Below are 13,750 nucleotides of genomic sequence, written 5' to 3'. Positions count from 1 at the left end.
TATTGCCCAACGAAATGAAGGCAAAACAGTGCCACAAACTGACACGTAAATGCAACTTTACACGACTAAAATCCGACAATTATCTAAAAAGTATGCATTCCTTGTCGCCGTACTCACTCGAAATAAAGAGTGCATAAGGGGTTTGACTACCTTTCATCACAGTAATCCGTTTTACCTGATTACAGTGAAGATTACAGTGAAGACTTCACTCTATTCGATTTGTGATTAAAATAAAATAAAATACACACCTGTATGAAAAGAAGCCTCTGGCGATACAGTATGTAAGTTACACTGAAATGTGTTCAACAAATGCTCATTTTACACACAGGTCTGAAATTCAAACCCAAGATCAATGATAGTATTGTGTACATCTTACTTTGTGGTAGTTCCAGTGTGATTAAACCAGCATGAATTTACTTTTCTTAGCAACCAGCTACAGGCACAACCATGGCATATCATCTTAAAACTCTAATACAGCAAGCATGTTAGAAGAGAGCTGCCTGACTTAATTTTAATGTATGAAAATAGGATAAATACAAACTGCATGGCAGTCATGTTTGGGGCGACCTAATGAATGCAAATCCAATATTCATTGGTTCTCCAGCAACTCCACAAGGATATATCTGGCTCAATAGCTTCTCAATGCCTCACTGCGTTCACCTACAGTCGCTGACTTCATCCATGTGCTTTTTGGTGCTGGAAAGGTAGTATGTAGCAGGTTTATTGGAGTTTTCTCCCCCAAAACATCTGCCTGCTGCAGCTGGAAATCAAAACAGTGACTTAATAAAGTAAAATGTGCCATGTAAGCACAAGATTAAGTGAAATAATAAAGGCTTTAGAACTAGATCTTATACCAGGACCCCTCTACAGGCAGAGCCTCAAGATTAGGTTAATGCAAGTGATGCCTCAAGGCCCCTTTTTTAAATTTTGTACATTGCACTTTTAGTGGAGGATATGGTATTACCAAACAAATTTGCAATTACTCAAATTACCACAAACCTGGAGGCTTTTCACCCCCTGAGGCAGTTTCCCACATTGTCCTTAACATTACTGGTATCAAGTCTGTCCATGATCAGTGATAATATTGGAGACAGAACCCACAGAGGTACATGAAGCTAAAGTGTGAAAATTTCCATATAATGCTCAGCAGTTTATCAGGTAAACTTCACTGCTCAGATGGGTTTGCTCTCCATCACCTCTCTGTTTTCTACATCGTTTCTGTCCCACTGTTCTAGCTGAGAACACTTGGTTGCTGTTCTTACCGTCCGGGTCAAAGAAGGCAATCATTTCACAAACAGAAACAAGACAAATACAATTAGAGCTTCAAAATTAGATATTTTAAATGTTTCATGACAGTAAAACAGCTCCTTAGGCAGCATTACACATCAACATTTTCTAAAGAGCTGCCGGGGCATCAGTGCCTTGAGCATGATGAATACATGTTGACTGATCAATCACTGCTTCTGTAACAGAGGCTCTCGAGACTAAACAGAAGATAGAGATTACTGTATTGCTTGTATCAAAGACCTCCACTGTGATCAACAGCAGCGAGTCAGGCAAGCAGACAGGCATAACCCCTCACAGCCATGAGCATTAATAAACAATGTCAGTTGTTTCCATTATCACATTTTGACAGGCAATGTACTGAATAAGAGGCAGTGAAATGCAATCCCACGTCAATATTCAAAACTAATATATATATTAAGTAAAACTATACACAAACATAAAAGGTAGATGATGGGTGGGGAGTGTTATCTACATTACAATGTAACCTGAACAAAGCCCTATATCAGTTCTCGTTAGTTATCAAGGAAGACGTTATCCAACTATTCAGCTAAGGGTGCTATTCTAAAATGTAGATGGGGGTGATTAAAGAAGGCTTACAGAAACATCGGTGGGTCACCCAGGGTCGTTAGGTATTTCAGGTTATTTAACATCAAATAAAAGGATCTTTTTAAAAAGGAGTTTTTCAACACAAACAACTCAAAAGTGCAACACCAGGACAAAAATAAAACAAAAAAAAACAACAAACAAACAGGAACCACAGCACTGATAGCTTAAAAACAATCCTCCAAAAACACACAAAAGACAGCTCGAACCTGACTAAGAGCGAGGAAGTGTTTAAATTAATGTCACAAACAAACAGAAAGTTAGCAAATCCAGCACTCCAGTACTGTTCTTCAGTCAGAAGACCCAAGCTGCAACCTTTATTTCTGTGTACTTGAGTAAAATAAAGTGCCAATAGCAGCTGCTCGTGTATCTACTGTATATAAACCTTCTTCCCTGCAGCCCTAGTGCATATCGTAATTTGGTCCAAGCCCCTTAGCCCCAAATTTCACAACCTAATTGATTTCCCCAATCGTTTGTGCTAAGCTATTCGAGTGCTTAAAATTAAGACACTTAATTCAATCTAAGATCAGTTTGAGTGAGGTTTTTCTTGAGGTATGAATTTCAACTTTCAAAAAGTCACACCACATAAGAACCATGGATTTTGGTTTTGGGTGTGAAATCCTGTCAACAAATACTCATCAGCAAATACTTAATATGCAAATGCTTAATTGGATTAAGTGCAAGTTGCATACAAATGCCACAGAATGCATTAGCTCCACAACTTTGGCAAACCTTTGTAGAATTTAATTCCAAACATTTGAAAAATACTTTACTGCTACTCATTTAGCTCGATGGTATGAAAAGTGAGCAGTGTTGTTTTAAGACAGTTTCTTAAAAAAATAGCTTGTTTGCGGATAAAATCCATCTCTTTTGGAAATATTAACTCGTAAAATTCAGATAGCAACCCCCCCCCCCCCCCCCCCACCGGTCTTACTGCTCTTTGGTGGTACAATATAACCACATATCAGTGTGTTTGTGTGTGTGCCTCGTCTTTGGAGAAGTTAAGATTCCACTTTGATGATTTTGAAGGAAAAAACTTGAGTCTTAGTAGCTAAAAAGTACCTTCACAAAAATGTATGAGCCAGTGGATGTGATACCTAACCATCTGTTTCCGACCTGGGAAGACTGAAGCCCTAAACGCTGCTGCTACAGATTTATCAGTCTTAAATGTTGCACTTATGACAGAGGACCATGGGATATGACAATGACACGATCGCCTTTAGCAGCGCTGTAGCAGTGCAGTCTGGATGATGAAGGCTGTGCAAAATGGCATTCTGAGGCCTCCCTTCCTCTCAACGCCCTCCATTGAAGGGGTGAGGGGGAAAGGGCGCTTAATGATGGGACTGGGAGGAAGATGAGGAGGAGGAAGAGGGCTGGGAGGGCATTAGGCTGTGTGTGCGTGAAGGTCGTTGGGGTCGTGGCTGCGGTGAGGTGGACCCAGAATCAGTGGAGTCCACGCCCGGGCTGCCTTCATTAACCTCCGTGTCCAACTGGGCCGGGCACTCGAAGTGAACACAGTGGAACACCTGAGGAGAGATCAGAGTCAGACGACGACAGGAGAAATCAACGCCACATACAACACTGTGTACGTGTGCTTGTGGTTGAAAATTGATCTTCTTTAACAACTTATAGTGATATCCAGACAAAATAAACTAAGGTACTAATATTCTTCATTACATAAAACCAGAATGATATTACTGAGTGCCCAAGGAATTTCCAAGTTCAATTCAAGACTTTTAAAGATCTTTTCAATACCACTTAGAATGAAATCACAAGCCAACTTCACAGCCATACTGACAAAGTATGAGGGATTTAATGGAAAATCAGTATGGATTCTAAAGGGATAGCTTGGATTTTTTGACGTGGGGTTGTATGGGGTACATGTCAGTGTACTACATACAGTAGATGTTACTCAGCATGCCCCCAGTTTGCAAAAGCAGCCTGGAGTCTAAAACAGTGGCTAAGCAATGTACTACTGTTGATGGGGGTCAGCAACAAGTTGTATTTTAGTCACCTAAAAGTATTAGATTGTTAGATTATTTCAAACATGCCATATAAAATGGGAGAAAAATAAAAGTAAGAAAAATAACACCAGAATGACCATCGGATATATTAAGTTAACAACCTAAGTATTTCATGTCCGAAAAGGAGATGGAAGAAGTAAATTCTAATCAAATCCTAGATTAGTTGGGAGGGCGGGCAAAGGGCTGAGGCCAGAATCGAACCCGCAGCTGCTGCAGTGTGGACATACACTCTGTACATGGGGCCACTGGGTAACTGCTTTACCAACTGAGCTACTGGGTGCCCCCCTTTTTCAATATTAAAAAAAAAAAAAAAATTCAAAAGCAGTCCCACTTAAAAGCAACTGAGTCAAAGCCACCAGGCTCCATTAAGAAAAACGGTCATTTTAACTCACTGAACACGGGAGCTGCTGGTTTATCGCTGCCTTGATCAGTTAGTTTGTGTTATTGTATGACTTCAATGAATCTGAACGAACCCTTTTAACTGCCAAAGTCACACAATAAAACAAACAAAACAACTGTTTGAGGCTGCCGCAGTAGACCAGCAGCTCCTGTGTTAAGCTGCCTTAAATGACTGTTTTTCTCAATGGAGTCTGGCTTTGAAGAGGGGGATACAACAGCTTCATTTTCCCACTGGAAGTCACTGTCTGAAAGGTGAAAATTATCTAAATACAACATACACTTTAACTGATAGTCTTATTTTAGGTGAGTAAGATATGTTTTGTTGCTGACTTCTCCACAGCAGTACATTGCTCATCTTCCATGTGAGACTCCAGCCTGCTTGTGCAAAATGGAGGCGTGCCGGCTGGCATCTACTGTCGACAAATAAGTACCCCATACAGTCCAGTTTAAAAATCTGAACTGTCCCTTTAAACCCGAAAAAATACTTATTTACCAAGAGGGCCCTACCAGTGGTGGAGGAAGTATTCAGATCTTTTACTTAAGTAAAAGTATTAATACTACATTGTAAAAATACTTTATTACAAGTCCTGCATTCAAAATGTACTCAAGTAAGTATTTTAGATTCATATGTATTATCATACTGAATTACAATCAGTGATAGATCATCATTTATTGCAGCATTCATAATCTGCAAAGTAACCAGTTTCTAAAGTTATGTGTATTTAGTGAATTAAAAAGTACAATATTTACCTCCACAATATTGCTTAGTAGTAGTATAAAGAAGAATACAAAGAAATACTCAAGTACAGTATAGTACAAGAAAGTGCAAGATTTTTTCTTTTACTGGCAGAGCTTGCCAACACTCAATGGTCAGGGGAGTAAAGCAATACACTGAAGTATACAGTACCAGTACTGTAATTTAACATCCAAGTCACACCTCTTTATGAGTATCCTGTATTAAATCAATTTAGCTACCCAGTGATTTTGGACAAATAAAATACGATGACTGAGCCAATGGAAGTTCGATCTAACGCCCCTGACACTCGTCGTTAACACAGATTTTGTTTTTAAAAAGTAGGATTTTGTGCTTCTTATAAAATTGAAAAAGAACCAGAAAGAGGCCTTATGACCAACTGTGTTTTCACCTCATTAGCAGTGTTGTGAGTCCCAACAATCCGGATGAAGGAAGCAGGCTGCTTATCAAACTTCAGTGTCTGCCATGATCTGTAAGAGGGCGGTAAAAAACATCAAAAGCTAAATATGAAACATTGAGACTGTATCTCAGTTTGCATAGGTTTACAAAATCTGTGTTCGTTATGATTATGTGTCTCTGACAGGGCCTTCATTATTCTACATTTTATAGGAAATGTTTGTTAACTCTTTGTCAAGAAGTTTGACATTTCTGGTCCTTAAAGCTTGAAATTTAGCCTACATTCTACAAGAGCAACAGCTATTTAACTGTACATCTGCCAGAAATGAAGATTTAATCAATGTTAGCTGGAATATGACCAGATGTTTTTTTTATGCTGCACCCTGAAAGAGGTAATTTTTTAGATAAGCTTGCTCTTTTCTTAGTGAGGAAAACAAAGCTCAATGTTCTTTTATGATTAGACAGACTTTCACGAGAGTATGTGTTCCTGTTGTTTTAAAGTTCAAGGCTCAGTGGGATGGTATTATACAAAAAAACAGATTCATTATAAATTAACAATATTAGGTATTATGACAAAAATGTAAAAACTTTGTGCACAGGACAAAATATACTGTTTGTAACGGGTTACGTTTAGACACTATGCCCTAAAGCAGTGGTTCCCAACTGGTGGGTAGCGGTCCAAAAGTGGGTTAAAGGTCCACTCTGAATAGACCACAAGTAACTTGAGAATTTGTAAACTTTGCAAAAAACACACTTTACTTTGAGGTACGGTGAATTTTCAGCACAGAGCTTTTATTTTTAAGTGCTGGTTGTGTTTATTCTTCCAATATGTTTAATTTCTATGGGTTCTGAGCCAGTGTGTTATTTACATTTTGTGAAATTAAACTGAAATTGTAGTATTTTATCAAAAGTGTGGACTTTGAACAAATGACTCAGGAGAACTTTGGACCCTGTGCCTGTACAATTTGGGAACCACTGACCTAAAGATGCAATTCTAAACAAACTGTTAACACACTGAAATAATGAGCAATTTGGTGCCAAAACTGCTGTAACCTCAGAGCCTTGATCAATAATGTATTGTCTTCAGCTGAAACATGTTCCTCACAGCCTTTAGTCTTTAACGTATTTAGTATCAGTTATTCAACACGTCTACATCCCAGGTTTGGCACATTAGACCTGTGATGAAGTGGTGCAAGTAACAGAAAAAAGCAACAGTGTGGTAAAAGAGGTGATAAAGGAGGAAATGGGAGACTCACCGACACGCCACCCTGGTGCGGTCTACCACCTTCGTCCACTGTTGCTGGTTGGTCGAGACTTCAATATAATAACTGTAGGAGCGCTCGTCGCAGTCCCACAGCAGCAGCCTGAACCGGTACATGAAGTTAAGGAAATAATAGGGAACAATAAGAAACAATAATACTTGTTTTAAGCTCAACTTTCCTTCAGTTGTGTTTTAAAACTGCAATCACAAGATCTTAATGCTATTTCAGACTTGGACACAATACCACATTTTCACAATAAAAAACAGCCAAAAAGTTCACAATAATGCTACCTACAGAAAAATAATAATATAAAAAATATATCATTTTTCTTGTTATTATGATCTACCTCAAGGATCCAATGGAGTAGGGCTGAGCCAGCTGGATGACAATTGCTCCAGAACCCAGTTGATGGCAGGTGTAGCCGGAGTCCCAGTCGTAGTTGCGCGTGTCGCCGTTGAGCAAGGCATTTCTGCTGCGGCTCACACCCTCGATTACACTGGCACACGATGCGATGGTTGCCACATTCTCACTGGGCACTGCAAACATTAGGCACACAGTTATAGACTTATGTTTCTACAATCTGCACTTTTTTGTTCTTTGTGTTTGCATTAAAGGGATTTAGCTGTCTGCATTTATCCTGAACCAGATAAACTTAGGAAGGGCTTCATCTCCCAAATTACACACACTAAAATCGACTCAGTGAAGCAAGGATGAAATTCACGACACATGATGTAACCTGAATGTTTGAAACCATTACAGTAAAAGGAAATTATTACTAAACTAAGAATGCTGCACTGGGGACATTTCCCCCACTGGTTAATAAACTCATGACAACACTGGTGTAACCATTTTACAGGAAAAGATATTTTTCAGCGGTGCTTAATATCTCTAGAGTGCTATATTAACTAATACAAACCAAAACCTTCCTACTGCTGCAGCTTCACATTAAAAACATTCAAGTTTTATTGTAAGGTAGTCACAGGAAATGCAATGTGTTTGTTGTTAATGAGATCAGTACTATTGCTCATGTTCATCAAAAATATGTCGACAAAACAAGAGAACAAGATGACACAAAATCCTCTGTCATCGTCTTTAGGTCAACGCCTCTTACTTGGTTACATGAAAAGTAAAAACTTTCTGACTCCAGCTCTCTGCTGCTGCTATAGAGAGCAGACACTTTCAGTTCATAACTGCAGAGTTCATCATTCGAATGATTATTAACAACGGTGGGGTCACAGGGCAAGTTATGTAATCACTGTGTAACACTGGTATCACTGACTGCCGTGGCAAGCCTATAAGAAACATTTCAGATTACATATGTAATGAAGACACAATGTTCATTTCTTGAACTTACCCAAAAGTCCGTTCTCCAGAGTAAATGAGTGGTTGGTGAACATACATTCAAAGGCCACGAGATGGAAGACCTTGTTGACTGTGTTGTGTGTTCCCACAATGCGAATGTACCTGAAACAAAAAAAAAAACATTATTAAGGCAGGATTTATTGTAGGACTATACTTTTAAGGTAAAGAAATTAAAAAAGAATTTAACATAATTCTTTGGAAGTGGAATATTGGTTTGTTGGTTGCCTCTGTTAGTACAATGGTACAGCACCATTATTGCATTCTTGAGGACAAGCATGAGTCATGTCTTCTAACATCCGTTTGGATGTTTACACACTGTTATCTCAAACAAGACATGCCCACAACACATTATCTCAAATCTGGAGTATCTCCAACTTCACCTTGATATGTCAAACAAGGTGAAAACAAGGTTGTCCAAACTCAGGAGGCACCAAAATACTGTACTGTGATACTGTGACAGCATGATTCTCTGTCCTGTGCCAAGCAAATATCAGTGTGGTTTGTAAACATTGAGAGTATAATCCAAATCAACTACAGGCAACAACCTCAAAACACACTGTAATTGTTATGTACACCAGGTGAAGGCAAATTACAGCAAAGAGCACAGACAAGTCTTTCGTGCTTGGCAAAAATTACAGTGATTTCTTTTTTACTTGTCCTGCCACCAAGACCTCCAGCCTGGCAAGATGGCATAAAACCAAAAGAGTTTCAACTACTTATAAGTACACCTGTCTCTTGTTTATGAGCCCTGGTTTCTTGAAAATAGGCAGAGTGAACATACATGACATGCAACAAACTCAGCCTTTTTACAGCAGCTCAAGCAAAGAGATGTGTTTATGTAACTGAACCAGGAGTCAAAGGGTTTTGTTTACCTGCAAACTCGTGGTGTGAAGAACAGATTCTGCCAAGAGCGACAGAGGTACTTTGAATGGTCCACAACACGAACCCAGTCCAGCTCATCCATAGATACCTCGATGTAGTAGGAGTAGGACCTGACATAATCAAGAATGACAGTTGAAATCATAACAGACTCACTTTGTCATGAAATAAGTCAGGATTATGAGGTTCACTAAAAAACAAAAACTAAAAACACATTTAAGAAATGTACCAGAATAACTAGAATTACATGTTAAAAATACAAGTAGATACGAATATCTCCTGGATACAAGAAAGTCTAAAAGGAGTCCCAAAAATGGGTTCTGTCTGTCACCGATATTTTTTTTTTAAGTACAGTGATTTTTATTTCTTAACTGGCAAGGCTTTTTTATTTTGAAACAACAAAAGAAAAATACTGTTACAAATACACACAGCCTTTTTATCATCTTGCCAACACAGTTTGTTGGAGTCAGCAGAACTAGATATAAGCTTAGTCCATCACCTACTTTAGCAATAAATTGAGCTTGAGTACGCACTAAATACTCAATAAAAAATGGGGAATTATACAACATACGTCTAAAGTAAAAATTTAAGCCCTGCTTTGCTAGCCTGTAACCTTCTTTATTTTTTATCAGGGTGAAATAAGCCAGTCTTACCGACTGTCTCTGTCCCACAGCAGTAACCGGATGTGGTTGATGATGGACGACTGGCCGAGTTTGACCTGGATCCCGGCCCTACCATCCTCCTCGATGGGATGTCTGGAGAAACCATGGTCCAGGTCGTAGTTCTGGGTATCTCCATCCAGCAGCGCTGACTTCAGCTCCCCTTTTACTACCTGAGCTCCATGCTTCATGGTGGCAATGTTCTCCTCTGGGACTGAAACCCGAGACGAAGAAATGTATGTCCAAATAAATACATAGATAAAAAATAAACTCCATAAAATGTCTGATTCAACATCTGATGTGATTCATAATAGTGATAACAACAGCAAGCAGATGGAGAAGTGAGAGAACTGACTGAGCATGCCACGGTAGTTAAGGTCCATGTTGCGGCTCTCAGAGCGGGTCTTGATGGCGTCCAGCAGGTCGTCTGGGCTCAGCAGGCCGGACGGTCGTACCACGTTTAGCATTTCTGTCAGAGTCATGAGTGGCAGCCGTACTGCTGACATCACTTCCTGGGTGTCAGTCCCATCTTCATGCTGTCGGCACCAACGGCTCAAGGCCTGGAAGATCTCCTTCTCACTGGCAGCAAACGAGTCCCGCCGGACCACAGTAAGCAGAGCATTCTGCAAACACACGTACTTTAATTTAACAACTGTTTAAGTTAGCTTTTGGTTATGAGTGTTTGCTTGTTTTCATGCATTTCACATCATGTTGGGTTTTTTTTGTTTGTTTTTTACCATTGACCAGACTTTTAAAACATTACCTCACACTCAGACAATTTGAGGTAAGAATCTGTTATGTTTTACAAGCTCTGTGACGATTGACAAACTGATAAAATTCAAAATCAAGATCAACTCAGCGCAATAGCAGATGAACACAGCAGAAAAATATCTTTATCTGAGTATATAAAGTTTATGGGACTGTTTCTGTACCATTATCTTAGCTCAGGTTACATCAAGTAATATTTTCTGTGTCCCTAAAAGCCTGTTGTTCCAAACTCACCTTTTTTAAATGCCGATCTCTGTTGCACGGTACCGTAGAAATCACTTAACTGCTACTAGAGGTATCTCAGATTTATGTACTACCAAAGGCACATGAGATTATTCTAACATTTCAAACCATATTTGGCTGTGTATACAGAAATTAAGGTTTCTCTGATGTTAAAATGCACCACATGTAATACTGATTATAACTCTTCATACACCATTCTGTAATCCTACCTTGGAAAGCATGAGGAAGCCGTCAGAATTCAACACTTCAGGTCCATGTCTGTCCATATAGGCACAGCAGGCTGCGCTAAGCGCGCTCAGAGAGTACAGACTGGCCACGTCAAAAACCAGACAGACATTGTTGGTGTGCAGGATGGTGCGGAGGAACTCAGAGGTGGAGTCTTCTAGCGGCTGGAGTCCGTAGCGGTGAGCCAGGCCCAGAAAGTCCAGCAGCACCTCTTCCCGGGCAGAGCTGAGGCTGGCCCGGCCTGTGTACAGGTAGTTTAGCAGCATCGAGAAGGCCTCAGCTCGAGTCTCCTCTAAACAAACCTCTGCCTGGGGCTGGGACTCTTTCATCCCACCGTACAGAAGGGCCCTTCAGAAGAAGCAAAAAGATTGAGTGTTAATTTTCACTTTCAGAGCCCATACGTTCTCTTACTAACTTTCTTTGCAAAAGTTCCAGAAATGACATCTCTTACAAGTTTTAGATTGTCTTAAACAGCAGCCAGCAGTCTCACAAACATATGCCAAAGCATTCTGACAAGCATACTGAATAATAAAAACTGGCAGGGTACAGAGATTGTGTAAATCATGTGTATATGTAGCATTAAATGCTCCTTGTGTACACAAAGCACAAATATTGTTGAATACTACTTTTTTAATATGCCACAAAATGTGATTAATTTCATTGTTGCTGTGGAAGGAAGCTTTGGTGGGAAAATATAGAAATATGCAGCCCACAGGACCAAAATATAATCAATCAAAATTTGAAACAATGCATGTTGACCTTAGCTTGTGTTATCTAAAATGTATTATGGGAATCCTAGACTTTTTTATTATGGTCAAAAGTCCATAATTATCCACCCAAGTGTCACAAGATAAAGGAAATGTACAACTAAGAAGGTGGAACAGGTAAATGTTTGGCATCTGTGTTTGAAAATGGCCTAAACAATACATTTATGGTCAAAATCAAACAACACTTTGATTGAGTGTTATAGTCTTAACATTTGGGGTTGTAGTTTGTCAAGATGTGTTTTAACTTCAATTTCATCCCTGGAGGGCAAGTAATTAGCATATACTCAGTAAAAACACTCAAAGGGCATGAATGAACAAGAAACAAGTCACTGTAATGTAAAAAAAAAAAAAAAACATATATCTGTGCCAACTGAACGATGAGGCGCATCTGAAGTACACAACGGTAAATAAAGTGCAGTAACTCTGAAAGGCAGGATAAGATGGATTACAAAACTAACATCTCTCCATTATGACACGGTTTATAAGAATGGGCTTGGCTAATATCGTATAGGAATCACATAAGTAACACAAGTGACAGGAACAGTTGGTTTGGACATTTCCACCTACCTGAAGTAGTGACAGCGAGCTGCCAGGATGACCCGATGAGCCGGGAACCGCTTTCCCTCCACGATGAAGGTAACATCGCTGTACTCCTCACCGAGAACCAGGGCTCCCAGCTGCTCCGACAACAGGTGAATGTGGTCGATCTCCGACACGGAGGCCAGTGGACGCAGAGGGTGGCTGTTACTCATGGTCGACGGCTGCCAGAGTCACATCTGACACAGGAGTAAACATGTCAAACTCAGCGTAAACCAGGCATTTGGCGAGAAACCAGAGGCTCGCGGCATATCATTGCTAGCTTAATGCTAAGAGCTAACTGAAATGGCATCAACAATAATGGCAAGCGCAGACACATGAAGTGAGCCAACAATTCGTTTTAAAGGCTAGTATTTTCCGGTGACTGTTCGTATTTCAGTGAAACAACGCCGTGTGTTGGTTCCACTAGCAAAGATTTTGAGCTTTCTTGTTTACAGCCGCTGTTGTCGCGGACATTTGACACCCTTACAAATGTCAGCTAGCTAGCTAGCTAACAGCGCACGAACGTCCCCTTTCCTGTTTATTCTGTTTTTTTAAACTCACCGAGCAGCTCGCGTGCACTCCTGTGTTTAAATAAAGACTATTTCAAAAATTATAGTCCTTGTTGTTTACCAACTATGTGGGAAAATTGAGCACGAAATTCACAATCCTTCCAACATGACACCAACGGAAACCAATTCTGGGTCAACGGACAGGCACTTCCGGTTCGAGAAACTGTCCTTCAAAATAAAAGGTCCCCCGCGTGCAGCGTGGAAAGTAATTTATGTTTACTCAAATACTATAGCACAAGTGGTATTCTGAAGTACTGCTAAAGTACTTACCGAAGCTACTCTGCAGAAATTAAAAAATTGATAGCTACGCATTGTGATTTAGTAAATTAAATTAACTCAACAGTATGTAGACTCCTATTGCAGCCGACAATCTAATCTAGTTGATAGTATAAAATCAGAAAACATACTGTTACTTGCAAAGGAGTGTTTGTTTTTAAATGAATGATACGTCCTCAATGACTGCAAATCTATATGGCAGATGCATAAGGGTATGGGTTTAAACACTTAATTTTCTGCATTCTGTTGGCTTTTATGCACTATTTTTTGTCTTTTATATATCAATTTGTGGTGTAAATATCATTAATTTTGTCAAAGTCAAAGTCCTCTGCTATTTTCATGTTTATATTTGGGGTGGACTAAATACTGAGGGGAACGTGTGCCCTGCGTCCCCACTGAAATCTGCACCTATGCTGGTACACATCAACTCTGCCTTTTTTTTCACTCTGTGCTGTAAACTTTTATAGTGTATCACCAATAGGTGGCACTAAGGCGGCATAAAAGATTTAACTCTATGACAACTCAGTTTTGCATATAAGATCTTTGTCCCAAACGCCAATCACTCCAGGAAAAAATTAAAGTCAATAAGGATGATAATCCATAAAGACATTTTACTGACCACTGACTATTGTTCATCTCTGTTTGTCATTTCTTTGCTGTTCTCAAACTGTAAAGACTAACTAATCTTACATTTTCTA

The 13,750-nt window shown here is 39.6% G+C and overlaps 1 protein-coding gene across 1 annotated transcript; it reads right to left on the bottom strand.

Annotated features, from left to right (window-relative positions):
* Positions 1-1,315: 1,315 nt before the first annotated feature.
* btbd9 (BTB (POZ) domain containing 9) lies at positions 1,316-12,907 on the bottom strand. The gene is made up of 11 exons (XM_042504075.1): positions 12,769-12,907; positions 12,196-12,404; positions 10,846-11,209; positions 9,981-10,248; positions 9,620-9,839; positions 8,960-9,079; positions 8,080-8,189; positions 7,072-7,261; positions 6,720-6,827; positions 5,459-5,537; positions 1,316-3,416 (listed from the first exon to the last, which is right to left on the bottom strand). Exons 2-11 carry the CDS (start codon positions 12,378-12,380, stop codon positions 3,222-3,224), a joined length of 1,839 nt encoding a protein of 612 aa, XP_042360009.1. The 5' UTR covers positions 12,381-12,404; positions 12,769-12,907; the 3' UTR covers positions 1,316-3,221.
* Positions 12,908-13,750: the final 843 nt, after the last annotated feature.

This window comes from Plectropomus leopardus, chromosome 16, assembly GCF_008729295.1.
Source record: "Plectropomus leopardus isolate mb chromosome 16, YSFRI_Pleo_2.0, whole genome shotgun sequence".
Lineage (NCBI taxonomy): Eukaryota > Metazoa > Chordata > Actinopteri > Perciformes > Serranidae > Plectropomus > Plectropomus leopardus.
Note: the sequence above shows the minus strand (reverse complement) of the source record. Positions and strands in the feature narration are given on the sequence as shown.